Source organism: Trachymyrmex septentrionalis, unplaced genomic scaffold (genome assembly GCF_001594115.1).
Source record: "Trachymyrmex septentrionalis isolate Tsep2-gDNA-1 unplaced genomic scaffold, Tsep1.0 scaffold13, whole genome shotgun sequence".
Classification (NCBI taxonomy): Eukaryota; Metazoa; Arthropoda; class Insecta; order Hymenoptera; family Formicidae; genus Trachymyrmex; species Trachymyrmex septentrionalis.
The window spans coordinates 6,295,625-6,321,887 of NW_017304438.1; the positions used below are offsets into that span (position 1 = coordinate 6,295,625).

Genomic DNA, 26,263 nt, shown 5'->3' on the forward strand with positions numbered 1-26,263 from the left:
TATTTATGCAGCAAGTGAATGATATATATATTCGTCAAGATATAAATAATTAATGCTGAAACGGTACGCTATCTATAATATCTATCAGGCTTCATTAGATAAATGTATCACTCGTGACACCGCCACGTGGCTATACGTTTATTTTCAAGCCTCCCATTTTTTTTTCATTATCCATATTAATCCCTTTCAGATGACCGCCGTGAAAGGTCACCGCTCAATTTACACGAAAGTGTCGCTCCCTTGCTAAGTTCGGTTTCGAAGAGGAAACGTCACGAAAATTGAATTGGCTGTCCCTTTCCTACCCCTCCTCCCTCCCCTCTCCCTGTAACTCTAGTGCTCACGTTTCGTCATTTCCGACGTTTTCTCACGTCCAGACGGATTAATGCCTCGGAAAATCGGGAATCAAGCGCCTGCGAGAACCGGATATACCTACCCGCGTCATCTTCAGAATTCGTCTTTCTCGCTTTTTCGGTGGTTACACCTTCTGATACCAATATCGATACGTTCTCTTAAAATCATTCGCAACATTTTCTTCCCTTTTTTCTTCTTCTCTCACAAAACGCGTGACATTCCGATTTAAAAAAAAAATCAACATCCTTACAACTTCGTCTTCGAATATGTAATTATTGTACTAATCAAAGACGCGCGAATGTTAGGATATTAATTACGTTATGTATAGCGTCTTATAAGATCTACTATATGTCAGATTTTGCAACCCGTACTTCGGCATACGAGGCAATTTAATTCGATAAACATGGTCGTGGAAAACAGCCGGCGCGCATCCCGATCGAGGGGTTAAATTATTTCCCGTTCTTGCGAGAGCCACGTGATTAATTATCCTCGTGTGAGAGCAACGGGGGGGAGGAGGGGGGGAGGGGGGCGAGCCTTGTAGATCGACGTTTTCGAGCGGTTCCGGTGGCCCGAAATAAGGGGCCCCTGCACCGTCCTAATCCGTGTCAGAGAGGGACCTACGATCGATCGTTCGATCACTAAGGCTCGATTCAGTCGGCCACTCCTGTCATTCGGCCTCGGTCGACCCACGATGGTCGACTAAGCCACGGCGAACGGGATGGTTCTTCATCCTGCGACGCTCTACGCGCTTCGTCACCGATCGATACGCTCGCGCCAGCGTAGTAGAAAAGACATTCTGTCTCTCTTCCTCTCTCTCCCTTTTTCTCGTTCCTACCCCCCCCCCTCCCCCCGTAAGCCTGTGTCACGCGAGCGAACGTCGTTGCTGCAATTCGAGAGAACTCATGGATCGGATTAAGCCCATACTTACTGATCTCGTCTGTTCCTTACGTCTCCTTTTAGACGATTATAGTATATTCACGGAGGACTCCGGGAAAATTCGTGTTCCCGCTACGTCTAGTCGAAATTTCGAATTAATTTCCTCCGTGCAACTTTGTTGCCGCTTATTCTTTTTTTAATTAACATTTCGCATTTTGAACGAAACTGTAAGAAAGTGGCTTTGTGTGATTATTTTAATTACACGTATCCTCGGAAATCAATATTGTATCCTTGAATTATGTGAAGGCTCAAACCTACCGTTTTGGTAGAATACATTTTCTTAATAATTAATTATTGAATTAGTCGATGGAGGTGAATCTTAATGGATCGTGAGCAAGCAAATAGGGCAAACGAACGCGAATGAACAAACTGCATGGGTTCTAATGATTGCAGCGTGATTATATGGAAAGGATAATTTTACTGAAGTAGCGTATCTAGAAATTTAGCTAACTGCATATCTAAAAATAATTTTAATCAACTATCAAAATAATTATGTACGATATTCTTGTCACTAAAGTGTCTCAATTTTTTTTGCAACACTGCTGATAATGTAATAATTATTTTGATGGCCCAACATTTTCAGATCTGTATCTAGCTAAATTTTTAGATACTTTAGAAAAATCGTTCTTTCCGTGTACAAATCCAAATTTGCATAAGCAAATACGCGTTTCATTTCTTATCGCATTTCTTATCGCATCAAAGGGAAAGCGCCCACTATACGTTCGTTTCATTCGTAAATATCCGTTCGTGATCGTTCGTTCTTGCTCTGGCTTGGTCTAAACCAACCACCCTTAGAAAAGTTCGTGCCCATTGTAGTTCCGTTCATTTCTTTTCGATTACTTTGGAGCCGTTTCTCGAATATTCGTTAATCAACGTGTCGTATGTGATTCTTCTAATAAAGGTAGAATTAAATTGCCAACATTAATTCACCGATTCGCGTAGATTAACTTCGAGAAGAGAGAATGTGGAGCAAATTCTTCAACCTCCTCCGCATTATTTCATTTTTCATTTCCCACCGCAAATCCGCATTGAACAACGGCGGCAGTAACAACGTGCGCAAATTGAATTTCATTTTTCCCATCTCCGATCGCCGTGTCGCGCGATATTTTCCGTAGATGCTTCGTACATCAAGCGCATTCCCTGTGATTCATCTCTGATGACGGATACGCAATGCGCGCGGGAATTAACGACTGCTGATCCCCTTCTTTTTACTACGGTAATACTATTTCTTTTTGCGTACATCGCATTATATCGTTACATGTCCGGCGTAATAATAAGAAACCTTTGCAAAGACGTGCCGTAATCACCTTTAATCCGCTTCGGTACCGAAGCTCTCTCTCTTCACCGTCCCTCGTTACGTCAGTTATCGCGTTACTTGTGATTTTAACATTTGCATATTTCATAACGCGCGAGAACTGGGAGTACGTACCGTTTCACGCATGATGCGTATGATATTTTATTTTTGTCGTTCAACCGAATACTAAAGAAGGATAAAATAGTACATCATGCGTGTGAAACGGAACGCATTCCGTGACACATCCTGTTAATTCGCCGATGCACGACGAATTTTCCGGCCGCTTCGGGAGGAGAGGAGAGAGGAGAGGCGCAGGAAAGAAAGAGGAGAGGAAGGTTTTGGGCGAAAGAGAGTGGAAAGTAATTTTATACTCATTGAGCTCGAGGACTCGCGCGGTTGCACGCTGGGAAGGTGACTCGTTCTCTCTTTTTCTTTTTTTTTCTTTTTTTTTTTTTTCTTCCATTTTGGCAGCACATATATGCACGCTCGTTTTAACAATGCGGGCTCATCGATGCGTTCGCAACGGGTCGTTTCATTTTTAACATCGACCGACATTCACCTCTCTCCCACCCCTGTCCGTTTTATTCTCTGTGCACTCTCATGCGGTGCACACATAGCGTTGTACATCGGATGCATACATGCACAAGCGAGCGCACATCTGCGAGGCCGCGTTTTTCTTCTCTCTTCTCGGGACATGAGAAACGTGTCTCTTGACACGTGCGACGTATTTCACACGGACATCCGCAGTCCCAGGGTCGAAAGCGCGTGGCTTTTTGCCGCCCTCGAGTTCTTCAATTCTCGCCTACTTGTTTTTTTTTCCTTTTTACGCGCGCGTATTTAAGAGAAAATTAATTATTCTCAACAGGCCTTCGAGCAACTCAAATAAATTACGTCGGCATGCGATGATGCAGTGTCAACGCGATGGCGCGTAAATGCACGAGCATATATATTACAATCACGTACTTAACCCTCTGTTTGCAATGTTGGACTATCGAGGTACGATTAATCGATTTTTTAATTGTGAATTCTAATAGATAAATTTAACCCTTTGAAGATGGAAGCTTTGTAGGCGAAGGAACTTAAAAAAAAGACCTTTTTTTCTAAGGATTTTTGGTGAATTTGATTCTGGTCTCAGAATTCTAAAATTCAAATATTCAAAAAATTATCTAATTATTGTAAAACTGATTTTAGAAGGATTCTTGGTATCGCTGAATTTAAATGTCTGAATAGTCGAATTTTAAAAAGGTAGAAATCTCCAATGAAAGTGGATCTAATGCCAGAGAGCTTATAATCAGAGTTTGAAAAAATAGTTTGGAAATCAGCACTAATTGTTTGCATAACACTGATGAGCTTCAAATAAAGTGAAACTGGAAATTTAGTGTTATATTACACTTAAAAATTCTCTAAAATTCTGTATTCTGTTATGATAATCAAATTATTTTTTAAAAATTCTGTCCGCTATACTGGATCCACTATTTTGAATTTTTTATTTCGCCTTTTTGAATAAAGCATTATCATGTAGACTAAGTTTCATGAAAAATGGGCGAGTAATTTATACAAAAATAAAAGAGAACCCAGACGAGCACGTTTTTACCTATGGACAAAGGGTTAAGTATGTAAAAAATAAATAAAACACAGTGATAGTAAAAACTCATTGTTGAAGCTTTCACATCGATATAAGATTTTTTTCAGGTTTTTATAGTTTAAGATAATATAAAAATATGCATTGAAGTTTGAAGACTCAAATTGCTAACAAAGGGTGAAAATTTTACATTGCTGACGGAGAGTTAATTGCGTGTATAGATATTTATACATGAGATAATTAGTTATATAAATTTCTTTTCGGAATTAAATGGGTCAATAAATTGTTTTAAATAAGGCTTTCAAGCTAGATCCAAGCTGTTATATCACTATAGTTATCGTACATATAATATTTGGCACGTGCCGAGTGTGCTATTACGTTAATAAGAAATAAACACTAGCTATTTTCTCGACCATGACTCACGCGAAGATTAAGTATTTAAGTATTACAACAAAGCTTAGGAAACTATTACAACTATGTTTTGACTGAGACATAATAAGTCTGCTTAATTTCGTATTTTTTCTTCATTGATTTATTTAATACATCTATATGTCGGAATTTGGAAATCAATTTACATATCATTTAATATATTATCGTCCCTAAAATCGCTGTTTATTGTAGTGCTTTGGTCAGAGGGGAAGAAAGAGAGACATAAAACTTTCTCGACGTTTCTGTAACATTGAATTTTTGTCATTTAAAAGCTGTAGTTACATAGAAAGGACAGTTTTGCTGAAATATTTAAAAATTTAGCTAGATACATTTTATAGATTTGGAAACATTTTGTTGGACCATCAAAATAATTATGTAGGACACTCAAACTGATTGCTAGAATGTCAAAACTTTTTGTAACATTGCTCATCATGCTTGAGTTTCTTATATAATTATCTTGATAATCCAATGGAATTATTTTCAAATCTGTATCTGTAGTTAAATTTTTAATTACTTTAGTAAAGTCATTCTTTCCGCTGTATTTCGCTTTGTATTTTATTACCGTGTGATTTGGTGGATGAAATGACAAGAACGACGAGTCATTAAAATTTGTCAAGTACTGCTAGATGTTTCGAAATTAGTTCGAGAAAATCCGAAAATTCGATCGCTGCTTCGGCGATCCCTCGAACTGTAGAACGATAGCGATCATCTTTCTCCACTAGCACCTACCTGCTTACTTACCCGAAGCGAGTAAATTATTGCGAAATTACGGCACTCGTGCCAGAAAGATCGATTCCTGGTGTCGTGCCAGGACACCTTCATTCTCCGTGGAAATCTTTGTGTTCTTCGTTACGGCTGTCTCGACGGAAGATATTGCTCATCTGCGCGATGAGAGAACTTATATCCAATCGGTAGCTAAACCCCTTATACTCCGCTATACGTGAAGCAATAAAAAAAGCTGTATTTTTGCATCGAGATAAGGATAATTAGAATGTAACAAGAGTCAGTTGTCAGTTATTACTGTTATTACAGTTATTATTATTATTAAAGTTATTACTATTATTACAGTTACATTAATTATTTCGCAATTAACGTAAAGTAATAATGTTTGTATTTCAAGTTATTATTCTAGGAAAGCAAATAAATTCTATTTTCGATGCGTCCACAATGACGTGGCTATTACCATATTATTTTGATAATTATTTCGTACGAGCGTAAAACGTTTTGACTAGTGACCTCAAATGATCAAAACGCGCGGCGAGGCAACGTCCAGTGCGAATAGAAGTGGCAGGGAAAAAAGAGAAGAACGATATTTGCGAATGAGATCTCTCCGCTTCGGCTTCTAAATTTAGCTGGTTATGAATGGATCGGCACGTCGCCGATACGCGATGATGATCTGCGTGAGTCTATTTGAGAGCTCGCGACACGACGTGTTCGAATTTGAAATAAGGATAAAAAATTGAGGTACTTTATTTTTCAGATGAAATTACGAGCAGGAGAGAGAGAGAGAGAGAGAGAGAGAGAGAGAGAGAGAGAGAGAGAGAGAGAATCTTAAAGCTATTGTTTTCAGTCGGGTTTTCATTTCGAATAGAGACGTAAATTCTCTATTTTTTATGTCGTTCTCGTATTTCATATCAACTGAAATCGCGGAGCTCCGGCGTGATTCGGCGAAACGCGGATATTCTGCGGGCTCGTCCTTCCCCCGGACGACTAATGAATCGCGCTTAATTGCCAGTGTGCAATCATATTTAATCGTAATTAATCGCGCCGAGCGGATGTTGATTGTAGCCGTGGCTTGCTGCGATTTCGTATCGATTCGACGCGCACCTAATATTTGCATACGCTTGATAAACGGAGCGAAGGATAGCGCTAATTCACCGACTATAATTACAATATCTAACGTCATGAATGAGAGACGATGTAAAAGAAATTTTTTTGCAATATCAGTCTTCGCAAGGCCTTCTTTAACCAAATTCAGAATCCATCCTTTCTGCAATCAATCCTTTTCTATAAAGCAAGACAAATATACATGCGATTACGAATTTTATTTAACATTAGAAACTAAAAAATGTCTTAAGTTAAACTACAAAAAAGAAACTGTTTTACTGAAGTATCTAAAATTTAGATAGATACAGATCTGAAAATAATTTTGTTTGCTTTATCAAAATAATTACGTAAAACGTTCAAACTGATTGCTAGAATATTAAAATGTCATTAATGTTCTACATAATTATTTTGATGGCCTAATAAAATTATTTTTATTTATTATATTTAAAATCAAATTTTTGGATAATTTAGCAAAATTATTCTTTGCGTGTATAGATGCATAAATGAAAATTCGATTGGGACGTTTATAATATTTTCGATTGCGTTGAGTATAATCCAAACATATTAATATAAATTGAGGAATATTGATTTGATATATGTACCTAGATTATAGCGCGCCACTTAATTGCTTCGAGATAAATAACGATCCAGATCGGTCACGTGTCTCGTGAAAGTACGATGAATGGATACCATAGATATCGTATGTACAGTTCCGGCGACTGGAAATAGAGCGGAGCTCTTGGACCACGAACTCGGTGGAACGAGATCGATTAGTCACCTTCTCATCTTATTTGGAACCGTTCCATGCACGCTGGAACGCGTTCTCTCGCGCCTGCTAATATAACGCGCGTAGAGAATCATTGACTCGCGTCACGTCAACCATGATCCAAACAGATACTTCATGTTCTCACAAAAGTTGAATCATCGTTGATAAATACGCGTGCTGCAGATCTCCAGATTGTTTCGATATCTAATTCACTGTGACGCAATGTGATATTAAATTCTCCCCGCGGAAGAAACTAATGGGTAATTAGTCACGCGAGAATTCTAGGTGTTCTTTGGTGTGTTACAAGAGATAGAAAATTAGCCACTTCTTCGTTAAACTTTAAATGGTATGAATCAATAATAAAATCGTTTTTTGAATTTTAAACAGAGCTTACCTAATAAATGCTCGATTTCACACCATTAATAATCTTATAATATAATTATATTTTAATAAAGCATTTTAATAATTGTCTTAATAATTATTTTAAATCTTAATACATAATTATATCTTAATCGTACATTTGAATAATTATATCTTGATAATAGTTAAGATACAATAAATGTTACAAATTATAGAATAGTGAAAAAACATCGCGATTGATTAAATTTTTGTTATAAAAAATTTGACTTTAAATTTTTCAAAGAATGTACGGAAATTTATTGAATTTCCGTAAGTTCTTCAAATGTGTATGTAAGTTGGTGTAACTTATACACATTTGTTTATTAGTCGGTGCTTTGTAAATATTACGCGAGAATTTTTGTCGTTCAATTATTTCCATTTTTCTTTTTCTTTTCTTTTTTTTTTTATTAGAGAATAACCACTCTAAACGATTCGAAACGTATTACAGCGTCGATCTTCGTTTCTCCCAACTCGAACGGGGCCGTTCGTGCTTTTTCCTTCTTTCCGCCCCGCCACGCCTTCCTTTCGTTTCCTGCCGGTCGAAAGCTTCTAAAGTTCAGGAGTCAAAGCCAGCTGCGGCGTAACGGCATCAAAGAGCTTTTCCGTCACGCTCTCGTCATCGTCGCCGTCGTCGCCGTCGTCGTCGCCGTCGCCGTCGCTAGTGTATTTTTCGTCGTCATCACTTTCTGGAACGGAGTTCCGTGCTTTTATCACACTTTCCGCGATACACGCGTCTACGACGTCGTGGTCTCGTATGCTCGCACGATTGAACTTAGCGAATTCGTGCTCGTGACTGAGCAGATTCCACTCTGGAGTTCGATAATGAGAATAGAACACGAAGCGAAAGCGCGCGCGCGTGCTTACATTTACAGACGCACTGGATGCGAAGAACAATACATACATATGTAATAGTAACAGAAAATGGAAGAGTTATTATGCGATTACTTTTATCGTTCCTTTTATAATAACAATTTGATAAGTTGCAATTTTTTATGACTATAATAACTAATTAAACGCTAAGGTTAGACATTGAGGTTAGAAAAGTCATTTTGTAAAGTAACTTGTCACTATTATTTAGCGAAAAAAGTAATAAGTAACTTGTAACGCATCGACGGGTTACTTTTTCCGTTACAAGTAATGAAAGTAACTAGTTAATAAATAAAAAGTTACTTTTTTCACTAAGAAATGACTTTTCCAACTCATTGCAAGTAACGTTTAACTTTTCCAACTTTGGGATGTCATCATTACCATATCGTCATAAAAAATTCGCGACTTCATTATTAAATTGTTATAACAAAGTAACGATAGCAACGGCGTTACAAATCACACGTACTTCTATTTTCTGAATTTTAATATATTTTAATCATTACATCAATAAAGGAAGGCGTACATAATTTTTTTACAGCCGTTTAGGGATTATTTTATTTCTCCATTTATTATGTGTGTTTTTTTATAGGAAATTATATAATAATAATGAATAAATACAATAAAATAAAATTATTAAAATTCTTATTCACATCGTCATGAAATCGCTATTAGTTATATTTGAATTATTTAAAAACTAGTTCAGAGTTATTGATACAACTAATTGTGATACGATGATTTTTAACAGAGCAATCAAAGTCAAAACGCTTCTTTCAGTTAATTCAGATAACTAGTAACAAAAAATTTTCGGAGCAATTATTAAAGAACGATTATGTAGGGAAAACTTTAAGCTTCCATGGAAGAAAATCGAAGATTTCGTAAATTTCTTTTGGGTACGTGACAGGCCTACAAAGTGAGAAAAAAATTTTCCCTTTTTCCTTGTAGTTTTCTATATGTAAAAATTACCAGGCTCGCAGGAACATAGTGATTTTATGAAAGTAGAAATTTTAAACTTTAAAATCCTTTTTTGAAATGTAAATTTTGTTCATTTTTAACGAATATATTCTATGTATAATTTTGAGCTAAAAAGTACATTACTTTCCTTCCAACTCAATATTAACTTTAGAGGCCGATTCTGTAACTCTTAACGATAGTCGTTGATGTCGTTGCGCAAATATTACGTAGAGTAAAAAAAGCTGCACAATGACATCAACGACTGTCGATTAAGAGTTACAAAATCGTTACAAAACCCCTTAATGTATCAATTTTTTTTTAGTGTATTTTTTTTTATAGTTTTATTATGATAATTTTCGGTTTCCAAAATATAGAAATTTTATTTCTGTGGTTCCCGTGAAAAAGTGTGAAGGTTTATCCTCCTTTTGCTTTTCTTTTCGCTATATTATCCTGATTGACCCGGCTTCAACCTGACACGGTTTTGTAATGCGAAAAGTTGACAGTATTTTGGTGTGGGATTTTATTTGTCTACGTAACGCCGAATGCGGTTATCCGGAGACGAGCCAATTCAAAATCAATAAAACTTGATCAGGCCGTCGCGCTATTCGGTCGCCGCGTCGAAAGAACACACGGTACACCGGGACCATGAAACCATTATCACGTACCCCACACACACACACACACACACACATACACGAACACGTAGCCGCTTGAACACATCCCCCGAAACCGTATACGCGTGCACGCTATGGGCATGCAATTTACGTCCACCTCTGAACTGAAACTCGACGCAACGACAGATAACAACCTTTTATGTCATTAGCTATTGCCAACGGCACTTAATTAAAAAAAAAAATAGAAAAAAAGTCAATAGCGAAAGCCTTGGAGATAAAATCTAAGGCTATTACCAGGTGAAATTTTTTTAACCAACCAACGTTGAAATTGCAACCAAATCGTCGACGAAATTAATAAGACTGGGAAAAAAATTACTTACAATCGCCGGATAGAACAATGTAAATCTAAATGTCTCAAAGCGTGTTCTTACTTAGATATCGTAAGAGAGTAAAAACAAAAGTAGGGAAATTGAGAAAACTGCAAACACTTGAGAGAAAAGTTATTATATAAAACCGATTATTTATCAATTAATAAAAATCTTTATTCCAGAAACTCCAATTATTTAGCTTTAAACAACAATAATTACATTTATATGCAATATTGTTAACACAAACTATAATTTTCAAACAAAACCCTTTCCAAATTACCTCCTGCCGCGGGGCAATGCTAAATTGGTTTTGGTTTTTGTTTAAAATTACAGTTTGTGTTAACAATATGTAAATGTTAATTATTATAATTTAAAACCAAAATCCTTCGAATAAAGATAAAATTGATAAATAATCATCGGCTTTATTTAACTTTTCTCTTGCAATTTCTTCTCCATCAAAATCATCGGGAACATGTAATGGTATTTACTTTGAATGGCGTGTGCGTTTTATGGTCACATGTTATAGCGCGGCACTAATCGTATATCGGATTATTACTTGATGCGAGAAATGAGAAGTTATCACTTCTCTAATATATTGCAATCGTTCGCGTTTATCCCATGTTCGCAATTTCGCTTTTTATAACGCTCTCTCTTTCGATGAAGAGTAAAATTTTTCTCCGCTTTAATGCCTTGCCAACCAGGTTGGACTTGGAAAGTATAATCGATATTTTGATTGTAAATTCTGGTTGATAAAAAAATAAATAAAACATAATTTAACTTCTATGTGATAGTAAAAACTAGCCGTTAAAGCTTTCACAAGAGCACGCAAGAATTTTTTCAGTCCAAAACGATATAAAAATCTTTACCGAAGCTGAAAGACTGATGGATGGTGCAAAGTTCTACATGGCCGACGGAGGATTAACTTAATTAATTTTTATCGCGTGCTTTTGCGCATTGGAAAAGATGACATTGGACGGGATTATCCATCGCAAGATAATTGCAAAATCGGTGCCAGGTTACGTTAATTAATTAAGTCGGTTTTCGGGCATAGTTATCGACCAATCGCAAATGCGCATCAAATTGGGCTGTGCCTCTAGCAAAGCTGACGCGCATTTCCTTGGTGATCCGATTATTGCCAGCGGTATAAGATTATTCCGTGCCCTCTCGATCGTAAAACTTGCAATAGAAATTCAACAGATGTTATTTACGTATCTTTTGGAAAGAGCACAAAACGTTCAGGGCAGGAAGTTCCATTAAACGAAACGCTAAGCTAATCGAGTTAAATCATTTTCGGCAGAATATACTTCTCTCGTTTTGCGTCCACATACATTATCATCTCTGATTATCCGAATAATTCATGATCAGGATAAAGCATCAGCCACATATGCGTTTGCAAGGCAAACGACGCTACGAGTTCTCTGTTTACATCGCGATCTTTGTCGTCACGCGAGTATTTCGTCGTCTGTATTCGTTAACGCCGCAACGTTTGATTTACATGGCCTTTACTGCGTTTCGCACTCTAGGTGAAGTTATAACGTATCACGTAAAGTAATACTACAATGTACGTTCGTATTTCTAGCTCGGTAAAAGAGAAAGATTATCGGGGTGAACAGCGCATAGCTCTCAAAGATCTTCAACTAACTGTAATTGATTACCGGGTTTATTATTTGAAAATCAGCTGATTCTTTCACTAGTAAGCGCGTCGAAATACTCCTCGTCGTTCATTCATATTCGCTCTGACAGTAATAATCTTGCATCTTATACAGCGGATTGGCGTTATCATTTAAAATATTTAAATGTGTATTAATCTTTCATTATTAGGTAAATGTAATATATGGTATTTTCAAAAATATTTTATCATAATAATTCTTGCCTACCAGAAACCATTCAATAATTGTTATAAATTTACATCGAGAAATTTCTAGAATAACTAACACATTTTGATAATAATTCTTGTCTACCAGAAACCATTCAATAATTGTTATAAATTTACATCGAGAAGTTTCTATAACAGACTTGCGAAGATTGAAATCAGGAAATACATGAATCTGGAAATTCCGTGTTTTCCATACGAAATCTTACAAAGTCTCAAGTAACAAGGATTCTACATCGCAACTATTTTCTTCTATAAGCGAATATAATTTTATCTAAAAAATAAATAAAAAGGGGCTCGAGGGAATAGGCGTTGTTCAGTGCGCAAATTGTTCAAAGAAATCTCTCAATATAAAAGTTAAATTTATTGAAGAGAGACGATAGAACAAAGAAAAATCGTTAAATGATAATAAATTTTGTACGTTTCGGTTAGTCAGTCTTCTAACCTTCTTCAGCGATAACGCAACGTTACGTACTTAAGCTGCTTAACGCATATAAAAAAAAAAAAAAAACAATTGGAAGATGTGAAATTCATTTGTTGCATTATCTTCAAGAAAGCCAAATCAAGTTCTCGAGAATACATTTTTTCATACCAGTTACAAGGCTGGATGGAACTCGTAATTTTTGGTGTCTTTAATAATAAAATAAAATAATTTTTTTTATATGGGAAAAAATGGATGTACAATGAACTCATCCGTCGACGGAAACTGTAAGCACATAAAGTAAGTTGCTAGTCCAAAGTCTTGATAGCAAGGAACGTCTACAATTAAAAAATTTTTAAGTCAAATTATAAAATAATAAATAAATTATAGTACGGAAAGACGTGTCGACCATACATCGTTAAGTGGAATGAACAGAAATCTCGTGAAAGCTCGTCGATCATTTAAAAGTCAAATTTGATGTCAATAATAAAAATAAACTAAGAGTTAAAATAATTAAAATATACTTGATTTAGCAGTTCTGTGTCTGTTTTCAAATTAATGCTACTATTCTGTTACGCTCTCTGAACAGCGCCTATTCCCTCGTGCCCCTTTTTATTTATTTTTAATTACTTTTAAGTTAGGGAAACGTAATATTTAAATTTTATATAATTTTATCATCTTAAATTCTTGACTAACGATTCATTGTTAACATTCTCTTTAACGTATATAACATCGTCTTTATGTAATTTTTTAATATTTGTTTTAAACGTAAATTTAAAACTCGATATAAATTTATAACAATTATTGAATAGTTTCTGGTAGGCAAGAATTATAATAAAATATTTTAGAAAATTTAGTATTTGATTTTTTTAAGAAAATGAAAATAACGTAAAGTTCGACTCCGCACGTTTAAATGTGTAAATCTACGAGCACTGGTTTAGAAGATATCTCGATTTTTTGTTCTGCATTTTGTGAAGTTAGCACTCCAAATTTTTTTTTTTTTTTTTTATAGTAATTCGCTGGAACTATTCTTAATTTTGGGCAGGAACTCCAGAACTCTTCGGGGTGCATTTGGAACTGTGACCAAAATTTTATTTTTTGAAAAATGAGATGCCCATTTCACAGAGGTCTCAGTGTTCCTATGAAGGGTTAAAATTTTTCAAGTTAAAAGGCTATGAAGTACAGCACAGTAATTATTGCACACAAATTTCCAACTGGTTGCGTATTATATAGGTATAATTTATGTATCTAGATTATTTTTGCAAACTTATTCCGAAACATTTCGACCGCATTAGAAACTATTCTCAATGAAATCACAACATATAAAATTCTATCCTGTTCCTGTGCACAAGTCAAATCACCATTCAGCTGCACACTTCTTTCACCATGGTTGTAGACAAGTAATGATTCAGAAAAGAATGTACTGAGTTAGAATGCGATGGATTTATGCCATATTAGAGCTTATAAATAAATAGAACTAAGTGATTAGAGATTATGAATTGATAAAACTAAGTGATTAGAAATTATAAATAGATACAACTAACAATAAGTGAATTGCTTACCCAAACAGTAACAAGAGCGCGAAATGATAAGTTTTTTTTTTAATTAAATGTATATTATTAGAAAGAGTGCTGCCGATGATCGAGTTTGTAACAATTTTTCGATGCATGTGAGAACGCAATTCATTATGAGCGTACGTCGCAAAATATATCTCGCGTTACCGTGCGAATTAAAGCGCGAAATCCGGCTTTTGCTGAAAACGAAATAACTATCCTCCACATCCATTTTATCCTCTTATCTTCGGCGAAAAAAATTGTGCTGAAACGTGGTTTTTCTATTTTGAAATTGATGTCTTTATTTCTTATGAATAATGCGCATGAGAAAAAAATCGCAATTGAATCGTTTGGGAGAACTTAGTGGAATGATTAAATAATCGCGTTTATCCGCGCGATTATTGCGCGACCTAAAATCGGTGACATACCGCTGACATGGGGATCGGCGAAGATTATTCGGGGCTTAGCAACATTGCGGTTATGCAAATAAAGCGTTAACCGGCCGTGCGGCTACATCTCGCAAGCCGCCTTGATCGAATCCTACGCTGTTCCGCTTACGGCATTGACCGCCAACGATGCGGCTGATAGTCGCGCATAACATCGTGCGGTTATAGTCACGTGGAGATGAATGCGGCATTCGCTCCTGCAGGAACGAAGCTCGGAGCAGTTGCGACGGGATCGATCCGTTCTCTCGCCCTCTCTCTCGTTCTCTTCCCTCCCCCTTCTCTCTCTCCACTTCTCTTTTTCATTCATGACTTACGCATATAATTGGAAAATTTCTGAATCAATTATGTTACGAATTTGGACCGATGAGAATAAATCTAATTAAATTAGTGAAATATCTTATATATTTCGCCAAAGCGGAATCTTAGTGCTTAAATATTTTTGTATGAATTTATTTACATTGCCTGATACTGTAAATTGCGCGTCACACGTTTTTTTTTTCTCTTGAAACGCAATCTTGAGCATTGATAAGCTATTTAATAATTTTTTATGCTAATAAACATCTTTATAAGAATGTATACCTAATGTTAATGAAAATCTTAAATCTACGAATAATTTATGCGAATTATATTATATTATTTCAATCGGGATGCGAAACCGAATTTTTAGACTACCCAATGTTTCTAGCCAATGAATATTTTATTGTATTGCTCAGATAAAGAACCTTTGAAATAAAGATAGTATATAGATAATATACAGATATATTTTTTAATATATTATATTTAAAATTGTGTTTTTAATCGCGTTCTTGATTATAACAAGAATTTTATTAACTTACAATATAAACTGAATAAACGCGTTGGCAAAAATTATCGTATAATTATATACAGTATATTGGTTGGAAAGTTTTGGCAGCCACTTGTACATATATTATGTATTCCACTGCATTTTCGTTATATTTCGCGACTTTTCCTCGTAAAAGCAGAGCACGAGGAAGTGTGGACTAATTCTAAGACGCTTCGAAGAACAAACTTTCTATCTAGCTCTTGACTTATTTATCTTCACCTTGTTTTCACTAGTAAAGAAGATAAACGTGACAGGCTTATTTGCTAATATTCTTAACGGAGTTATTCCGGAAAAGTGAAAAAATTGCAAAAAAGCGTGATTTAAGAGGAACATTTTTAGAACTGCAGCAAAATTTTGGAACGAAATCAAATCCCACGCAGTGTTGCGACATTCGTGCGACTAAAGTCGTTGCATTTAACTGACTGTCTTTTATTACCCTTCTAGGTGGAATTTAATAATAACAATTTTTACGGCGGAGATTTGCTTGTGAAAATTGCCCGGTAGCAACGAGTTAAAGGCGTTTTTGCACTTATAAGCAAGGTAAACGTTGTTTCGATCGGGCGTATCGCGCAGGGTCTTGTTGGACGTTTCCACGCCCGAGTCTAAACGTGTCAACGTGGCGACGGTGGTGGAAGGCACAAGGCACGTGTACCCGACGCGTACAGATAATTACGTGTCAACACAAGTACACGGTAGCATGCCGTACTTAGTACTTTGACCTGCCCGCACCACAAGCTTTCGTTTCACCGACATCTTGATACACGACAAATAATTTATGCCCAGATCCGATTGTATCCGATGCACTTCTACTTGTTTTCTTCTTTTCGCATTTATATCTTTTTAAAACGGCACGGTTTGCATTTATATATTTCTGTGACAGCTTAATTATATGTTTATGCGACAACTTATTCATGGAATCGTGCGGAATAGTAAGAAGGAATAATTTAAAGCCGTAAGAATCATTTATGAGACCTAAGAGCAGTAGCGAGACTCCACCTGACGACCGTGGCCAATCTTGCTTTTTGGCTTGCACACCTAATGTTACCTGATCCATTACCATTATCTGGTAGTGTTCTCGTTTCCGTTTTGCGCCATGCATTGGCAACTGTCCAGCTCGCCAGGTTTTCGGCCACGAATCCTGTGCGATATCTGAGCGTGGTGTGTGTCCAGCTTCGAAGCAAATTTCAGAATTTCCGTCGACTCAGCAGTAACGAGATACGGATGTCGAAGTAGAAAATCGCGCGATCTTGTAAAACAAAAAGTGGGAAGAAAATTGGAGTCAAGAACGAGACAAGTAAATTGGCTCGGCAAAGGACGTCTAGCCAGCGGCGAAGTGTCTAACATCTCGCGATACGTTTCCACCGCCGAGTCTGCGTCTGTCTGTTTCTTGTCAATGGCTCACGGGCGCAGGTGCGCCGCTTAAGACTGTTGGAGTCCCCGCGGCAGTAGCGAAGGTAAACTCTATCCAGTAGTCTCTGTCGTCGTATATATCCGTTTTGTTGTAGAGCGAGCGAGATGAGACGCGCGAGACAGAGAGGTAGTGAGAGAAATAGCGGGGAAGGGGGAGAGAAAATGAGTGAGAGAGAGAGAGATAGAGAGAGAGAGAGAGAGAGAGAGAGAGGGCTAAGCTACATGGCAAAGCATAGCGCAGCATAGGCAGCTATCGTGAGGTACGCGGATCAATATTCCGTCCGGTCCATCCTCTGACCCCATATATATCTTCTCTCTTTTCCTCTTACTTGCGTATCCCACCCACCGTTGTCGTCGCTGCTGCCTCGTCTTTCTTTGCTTCTCTCGTTATATACCACCCTCGTAACACGTCCCTCCTCGCTACCCTCTCTCTCTCTCTCTCTTCGCTTTTCACCACTCCACCTCAAATCCATGGCCCTCCAGGCGCCGCTACATTACGGCTGCTAAAGCGACGTCTCGGTATCTGCCCTTCTTTCCCTCATTCTTTCTGCTTTTCCTTCTACACCAGAAACGCGTAGGCTTGGTCGCGATTAATTTCTTTGTGGCTTCGGAGTCTGCCACGTCGATGTGATCTGGCACTTATTCTAATGATACAAAAACATGTTATTCATTTCTCGATGGTTTACTAGATAAAAAAAAGACGAAGAGATTACGTTGTTTATTGTATAGAGACGCTAATTGTGTCGCGCGTTTTTTTTTTGTCGCCCGAAGGAAATTTATTTTGTTTGAGTACAACAGTTTTATTATATGTAACATTTCTCGGCAATTGTCCATGCAAATTAAGTGTTCCGAGATAACGGCTGGAGAGATTACTATAAATTATCGTTACCGGAGAGTACAAATGTTAAAAGTAATTTATGAATCATAGATGTTACGTGATCCGCGTCCAACTGCGAAGTCTTGATCGTTTTGGAAGTGCTTCAAAGCCAGGACTTCGCTTTTGTACACGCTACTAATGTTATGTCGCCTCGGTGACCTATATATTCTCTCTATCTTAGTTTATTGCGTCTTTGCCCTCTCATTTCGTTTTTTCAAAAGAAGAAACGATGCGACGCCATTGTCTCCTTTCTTTTGGCTTATTGATCATCGAGTCTACTCGGAATCTCGACCGCCAAACAGTTATTAAGGTGTTTCCTCGCTTTGACAAAGTGCCCCCCTTTTGTCCTTCTATTCGTTCTATCTTTATTATCTTTCTAATTTTTCATCTAGGTATAGTTGTGTATGTATAATAAAAAGTATACAGGTGTAGCTTGTAATTCAACAGTTAAAATTATTATTTGTACTTTTACTTTTTGGACTTACTTGAATCAGAATTTTTTATCGAATATATGTACACACACACATATTTAATAGGAAGATTTTATATATGTATATTTACATATATGTGTGCGTGTGTGTGAGAGGGGTGTGTGTGTGTGTGTGTGTGTGTGTGTATGAATATATGCATTTCTCTCACACCGCGGTAATTTTTTTCCTCTGCTTCGCTGTCTTCGTGTCGGTTCGAATGGCCGCTTATCCATTCACGTCCATCGAGTCACCGTCAGCCCGCTACTTTCCTTTCGACGTATGCCTGGAAATGGCAGCTGTCGCATCCGCTGTCAATTATCGTGTCGCGGATTCTAAAAGGTTGGCTTTACAACCACATCGATTCCTGTTCGACATTGATCACTGCGCATCTATAGGCTCCTTTTCTCGTCTTTCTCCGTGATCGGATTTGTAATAATAGGAACGAGATTACACCAAGTTTATTAACAAGGAAGAAAATTGACAAGATTGGCCATTGCTCGTAGTTTATTAATGATTTGCACGTCTTTCCGCAAATGCAGTATTTTGATATTAACCCCTTCAGACTCGATTATACTTCAATTCCATATTTTCCAGTGCGGTGAGAGAAGCTATATCATCACAATATTGTGAATTTTTAATGTAATCTTTTTGAAAAAAAAAAAAAAAAAGAAAAGAAAAGAAAAGAAAAATACAGAGATCAGTCGAATTAAATCCGAACTGATGTTAGAAGGAATTAGATTCAGACTCTCGCGCTCATGATATATATATGTATACATAGTATGGATGTCTTCGATCATTAATATTCAGTGCCCGAATGCAAGTTTATCGAATTATCCCAAGTAGGTCGCGAAATTGGTTTTGGCATTCTCGGTTATTTAACAAGCCACTATCGGGTACAATGGAAAGATCTTGCGCAAACAAGTTGTGAACAAAAAAAAAAAGCAAAAAGGTCGTTTTTTTAATTCAATATTAATACCAAATTCGACATGGTTAATTGTGGCAAATTACAGTTATATGTAAAAAAAAAGTACAGAACGTAAGTAAGGCAATTATCAGCGATTTCTGGATACCGTTCAAGTCACGTTGAAGTCGCGCCACAAATATAATCGAGTGACATACGTACGTATCTGTATGGCGTAAACATGGAACGACTCTTCGCCATGTTTACATTAGGCGCTATTCTGGACAAAATCAAATTACCAATCACGCGGATGACGGAACCGACAGTGTACGGAAAATTTAGCGCTAACAATCATTGTCGTCGGAAACGTCACACGGGAAACGGCCGTTGCCGTGATTGGTAGATTACAATCTACGAAGATTGCTTGCTGTAATTGGTAGATTCCTCGTTTGCGTCCAACTTGAATCCAACAGGAATCTAATAATTACAGCTCGCGCGCGAATCAGACCTTAATGCGGAGATTCCTCCGCTTGATCTTTATGAAATCAACACTACAATCTAAATAATTGCTTCTATGATTCAGCTAATTCTGCCCTTAACCTTCCGCCGATAATGTTGGATTTTAAAGACATATTTGACTCTTTGATTGTGAATTCTGATAGATAAATTACATCTGTAAAAAGTAAGTAAAATCCAACCTCTATGAGTACAGTAAAAAAAATTTGTTATTAAAGCTCTCACAAATATGTAAGAATTCTTTCAGATTTTTATACAGTCCGGAATAATATAAAAGCACAGTTTTGTCGTATGTATATTTCAAGATTATGTTTACATGGAATTTTTATTTGTTAAAGGAGGGTACAATTTTTACTTTTTCGCGACCGTTCGTTTTATTTCTACATTTTCTTCTGTATTTTTATATGTATCTTTCTTCATGGAAATCGAAAATTATCATAATAACAACGCTAAATTGGTTTAAAATAAAGAATAAAATCTTCATTTACATAATTACGAAATCACTGTCAATTATGCTTCAATTATTTCAAAACAAATTTAATGTTGTTGATGTAACTCTGAATTAATAATTTTTATATGATTGATGCGTATGTGATTTGTAACGATGTGAATAAGAATTTTATTCTTTATCTCAATATATCAATTTTTCTTTAAGTGTAGCGTTATATAATCTACAACGACAAAGATCTACAACGACATACGCTTCGATGATCCATAGATTGTTCCGATGATACGTAAAACATAATTTACATAGTTTATATTGTTTGTAAATGTAGATTTTTTATTATATTTTACGCGTGAATGCACTGCCCTGATTCGAAGACTTCAGGTCGTGGACGAAGATTAAAAATTTTAAATTGCTGACAGAGAGGAACAAACACTATAGAGATACAAAAAAGTATCCAATATATACTTTCTATAGATATCTTTACAATTATTACGAAATTATAAAAAATCGGATATTTTAGAAGTAGGACAAAGAATCGCGAATGGTCCTACTTATATTTTTTTATTATATTTAATAGAACATCTTTAATAGAAATCGTCTTTTTAGGGAAGAAAGAGTATCTCTTTCTTTAATTAATGATTCAGATGCACAAAAACGATTGCAGTCATTCGCAATGTAATGCAGAACGATAATAAACATCGGGCTAATCACACGTTGTTCACGATCACGTAATGAGATTCTAAAAGGATTACGCGGACCAATTGTTACGTCATCAGTTAACGAGTTATGCTCAACACTTGTTCCATTGTACGACTTCTATACTCTATTTTACATGCGGAAATTCCATTCAAACTGTTTGCATGCGTTTTGATCTGGCGAAAGAAAACAAAGTGTCCTAGTAATCCCTCTACAATTTTGCATTCAATTAAAAATTTAGATGCGCGAATGTGCCTCTATTTCTGTTCGCGTGAATATTTTTTCTGGAAACCGTATTTCTTTATCGAAATACTTGGCGAATTGGATAGTTGAACGTCACATGCAAAACAGTCATTAATTGGAGGTGCTCTCTTCAAGCGCAGTAATATTCTCTGTTAATTTACAAAATTACAGAAAGCTTTCATATTTTCATTTCGCTCCAAATGTTTGCGCAAATGATCGACGCTATCATTTCACCATTTTGCGTTGATGGCAAATTGCCTGTTAGAGGCTTATTGTTGTACAACAGTCGAGTTTGCAATTACGACAATAACATCGAATGTAATTACTCCGCTGTAAGTAATATCGTTCAGATACATTTGTAATATTCGCGATGTTAAATAAACACAGCCGTTTCGTCGTTTCCTATCGAGTTTGCGTGTGACATAGTTTCCCCTGTTCCTCTTTCACTCTGTCAAACACGTGGCGAGGCAATCACATTTGATTCTCGAATCCTGGAAATTAATACATCTTCGGCAAAAGTTAATCAACATTAAAAGTGCATTCACTGTAACGGTCTATTAAAACGCAACGAGTGAATATTTTGTTTACTTCTGAGAAAATGACGATAAATAACCGATCTTTCATTATTTTTACATTGGAGATCTTATTATTTTACAGTGAAATAAGAAAAGAATTATTACTGGCTTCTAGAATATATGAGGAACGAGAAGCTAAATAATAATGAATAGTTTCTTTTATATAGTAACATTTACCATGATATTGTCACACGAAGCATACGAGATAAATATCCAGTGCTGATTATATAATCAACTTTAGCGCATATTCGGCACTTAAAAATATTTGAAATTTATTAATATTTATACTTTTTCTATAAAAATCCTACTAAAATCGTGTACATATGAAACAGTTATGTGAATATCTTACATTTATATGATAACATATTTTTTAATAGTTTATTTTTTTGTATGTTTGTATAGTTTATTGCATTTGTTGTTATTTATTATTGTTATAATATTTCAATACAAATAAATGATAACAGAAATTTCATTTTTTAAATAAATGCTTTAAATAATTCAGATTATTCAAAGTTTTATTGCAATTTGTTGATTAATTATTTTATAAATAAATAAAGTGAAAAGTAAACTCTATTTATTTACAAAATAACTAATCAGTGAATCGCAATAAAACTTTGCACAAATAATTTTGATTATTTAAAATATTTATATATAAAAGAATTGAAATTGTTATCGTCGTATTTTGAGTTAAAGTACTGTATGAATAAAAAATAATAAGTAAATTATAAAAATTTATTGTTAAATAATATGATGTTAGTCATACAAGATTTATAAGTGTATAGTTTTAGTATTTATTTTTATAGAAAGTCTAAATAATTATTACATTTTTACTTATAATCAAGTGCATTGTTTTGCATATGAGTAGTTGCTTAAGTAATAATTGTGACGAATGCACCAACTTTTAGGAGAGAAAAACTTCAACTGCACGCATGTGCAATGAAGCAATGCACCGGAGTCGATTAGATTTGGCACTTTAATATCCACTATCAAGGCACTGTACTGTGCAGCGTTGTTATACGATATTAAAGCAGTTCGTGGCGACATTATTTAGGAGGGAGAACTCGAGTAATTTAGGGCACGTAATTAATATCCTTGCGGTCGTACGTCTATATGTCTCGCCCATGTTGATCGCTATCCTCTTGCAGATACGCGACGTAAAAGCATTGTCTGTTATACATACGTATATACGTCGATATAAGTCTTGATTGAACGTTTCCCCCAGTTTTCGCGGCGACCGAGTTACCAGGTATCGACTTTCGGAACTATCGGTTACCCGAGCTTTTCCCTAGATTGAATATTCAAATTAGTTGTGTTCAAACCGCGGGGAATATATCGCTCTTCCGCTTAATTTCGAGCGTAATGCCGTCGGTATCATGAGAGATCAAAGGCCTCGAAAAAGTGGTTACCCCGCTCTTCTACGGGAGAGTTTCTTGCTTTGTCCTCCGATCTTGGAATGCATTTATACTTCTTCCTTGGAGCTTCGTATCCGCTTACATCCCGCTGGATTATTCGCATAACCGCGCGTAGTCGATAAACTCTGCGGTGAAACGTTAAGATGAGTTAAGGAACGCTTTGCATTCTATCTGAATAGATAAATATCGAAATGCAATTACTCATTTCTCTTTATTCTTCGAGAATCTTATAAAAAGACTCTCCGAATCTAAATTTAACGACAAACACACTTACACAATACACATAGATAAATGAAAAATATTATTCAATATGATGAATATGTATTGAGAGAATAGCATTATTTTTATAGTAGATTTTAAAACTAGAAGTATTATACATTAACCAGATGAAGTTAGTTATTCAAATGTAAGTGTAATGGTCATCAACATTGGGAAAATAGATGATAGTAGAGTTGCTTCCGAGATGGATTACTTGTTTTCTATCGCACCATCGTATCGGTTTTTGCTGGATGTGCACACGAGAACTGTATGATAAGTGTGTTTATAGAAAGAAAGAACTGAACTTCTCATTCGCGAACGAATACTGGAAAATGATCAAAAGTTAGAGATGTTACAGTAAACAGTCATTAAAATAAAGAAATTCGAATTTGAATTTAAATATCATTGGACTCTTCAATGCTTGATAGTTCTTACATTTTTTTTTCTTAATTTTCAATTGTATTTGTGAATATCTAATTGCAAAACATAAAATAATAACACTAATCTCAATTTTTGTATATAAGTATTGAGGATGATTTATGTAAAGTTGCATTGCGACGCATAGATTAGTTGTTATGAAAATAAATAAAATTTATTTATTTGTTTATTTGCAAAACAATTAATTTCTACATTGCAATGAAACTTTGCATAAATCATTCTGTGAATACTTCAAACATTTTGACAAAAAACTGACATTTTGATATTTTTTATTTTTTTCAATTTTATTATTATGACAAAAACTAATAATAAAAGAATAACAGATAAAGTAAATAAACTATAAAAATATTGTTATAATAAAATTATTACAATAAAAGTATATTAACACATTGTAAAAATGTGTGATACATGCTTATCATGTTATATAATCTTTTTTTATGTGTTTTTCTTACGCATTTCCATCTTATTAATGTTATTGCGATGCTGCTTGTGAAATATGAAGATGCCAGTCGTTATATTTTATTTTATTTTAAATGTACGAAATATAAGATACCTCAGCAAACTTAAACAAAGTAAGCAACTCGTCTAATCATAGCCCAGAATTTTTCTCGATTTAATCTTTATTTCGATCTCAATTTTTTTTTATTTACTGTTTCAATTTTTCCGTGCCCTCCAGTCTAATGAAGCAATAAAACCGAACAAAATAAAAACGAAAAAATGTATGTTAAGGAAGTTAGGGAATTGAGAGAGAGAGAGAGAGAGAGAGAGAGAGAGAGAGAGAGAGAGAGAGAGAGAGAGAGAGAGAGATCAATCGCGGTCGAGCATTCTCGAAAGTAAGTTAAACTAGATGGCAATAGTGAATTTATATTTTCTTTATTTAGTTAGTCGAAGTTCTTTATAGTTGATATACATGTTTGCCCTTTGGCACTACTACTCTAGCTATTTCAAGTATTATTTATTGTGTATTTAAGTCTTATAAAACGACAAGTTTGAAAAATTTTAACGTTCAGATTTTTATCTATGATTTAAGGTGAGGCAAACACATATTATTTACTTTCTCTATATGATTAAAAAATTATAACGTAATAAATGAAAAGCACATATTTTATCAGGATTACTTTGATTAAATTGGAATCTTTGAAAAGTTTCTCCATTCTTACGATTTCTCATTTGCAATGAGTGACTATTATCGTTCGGTGATTGACCATTTATCGGAATTTAAAAACGAGGCTGAAATGAGGTCCGAAAACGACAAAAGTGAACAAGATAACGACTCGCAAACATCCACTCCGTCGTGCGTCTCGAAGATGGATTATACACTGCCGAAATATCGGAATAACGTAAGTCCCGCGATCGACAAGATCATGCGAATGATGAACATGCCGAGCTTGATAACGTCTGAGGACTCGTCCAGCGACTTGCTGACATCGAAGAATCGCATTCCCTCGTCTAATTTTTGTTGTGGCGGTAATGAAAACGTCATAATTCCTATCATGGCTAAAGAATGTTTGGATATATGCTTCTCGAGTCCAAAGCCGTTTGTCAGTACTTGTAAAAAATACAGCACAGTGACGGATCGCATGTACTCATTGTTCCAGGATGCGCAGAAACCGCAATTGCAAGAAATGATAGAACCGCTTCCGAATGGCGAGTCAGAGGATCCTTCAAATTACGAGGTAAAATAGATGCCGCGATATATTATGATTGAAAAAAGAAAGCAGATGACGAAACAATAAATATGTATAGGAGAAAATCTATGTATCCGAGGTGACTTTCTTACTAATGGCGTCCAATAGGAATCAAAGAATGAGGGATAATGTGTTTCAACGAACCATGCCATCACGAACCAATTCTAGAGATAGCGGCTTTAGTGAACTTGTGGAATTCGTGGAAGAGACTCGAGACAAAAATCATGAAGATGACCGAGACTGGCAATAGCGGACTGCGTTGTCTCTTATTTTATACTTTTATGGATACAATTATGACTCTTTGCTTAATACTTAATACTTAATACTCCTGCTAATACAACGTGTATAATTCATATTTTTATATGTATCTATTTTGAATTTTTATTGTTTGCTTATAACTTCTGTAATTTATGTTAGCGTTTGCTGTTTATGGACTCCATTACATTATTCTTTTTTGTGCTAATATAATTTTAAATAAAACATTTTATGAATTATACATTTAAATAATACTCTTTTAATTGAATAATTTAAATAATTTAATCTTTTTATATTTCATCTTAAAAAAATTTCACTTGCACTGGATTAATAATCTCTCTCTTGACAAATTTCTGAATCCAATGTTAAGCACAATTGAAAAGTATAGGCAATAGGAATGAAGAATAAAGGATTTTTTCATCTATTAGAACTGTATATACCAGAATTAAATACATGAAATCTCTTCCTATTCTCTCCTATTGTCCGTACTTATCAATTTTGTCTTTGATCTCAGGTTTTACTAATCACTGATCTTTTTGCGAAAGAATATATATC

General features: G+C 35.5%; 2 protein-coding genes across 6 annotated transcripts in view; both read left to right on the plus strand.

Annotated features, from left to right (window-relative positions):
• Window positions 1-26,263, plus strand: part of LOC108756760 (serine/threonine-protein phosphatase 2B catalytic subunit 2-like) — a 165,382-nt gene that overhangs the window by 28,038 nt on the left and 111,081 nt on the right. The gene's annotated exons all lie outside the window — the stretch shown is intronic.
• LOC108756762 lies at window positions 24,941-25,703 on the plus strand. Its single transcript, XM_018500796.1, has 2 exons — window positions 24,941-25,441; window positions 25,512-25,703. The coding sequence occupies exons 1-2, from the start codon at window positions 24,941-24,943 to the stop codon at window positions 25,701-25,703; spliced, it is 693 nt and encodes a 230-aa protein (XP_018356298.1).

What these genes read in the sequence shown, in the direction of transcription:
- LOC108756762 (XM_018500796.1), top strand. Translation starts at nt 24,941, where the DNA reads ATGAGTGACTATTATCGTTCGGTGATTGACCATTTATCGGAATTTAAA. An exon ending in AGGATCCTTCAAATTACGAG is followed by an intron (nt 25,442 to 25,511) that starts GTAAAATAGATG and finishes AAATATGTATAG; the next exon opens with GAGAAAATCTATGTATCCGA.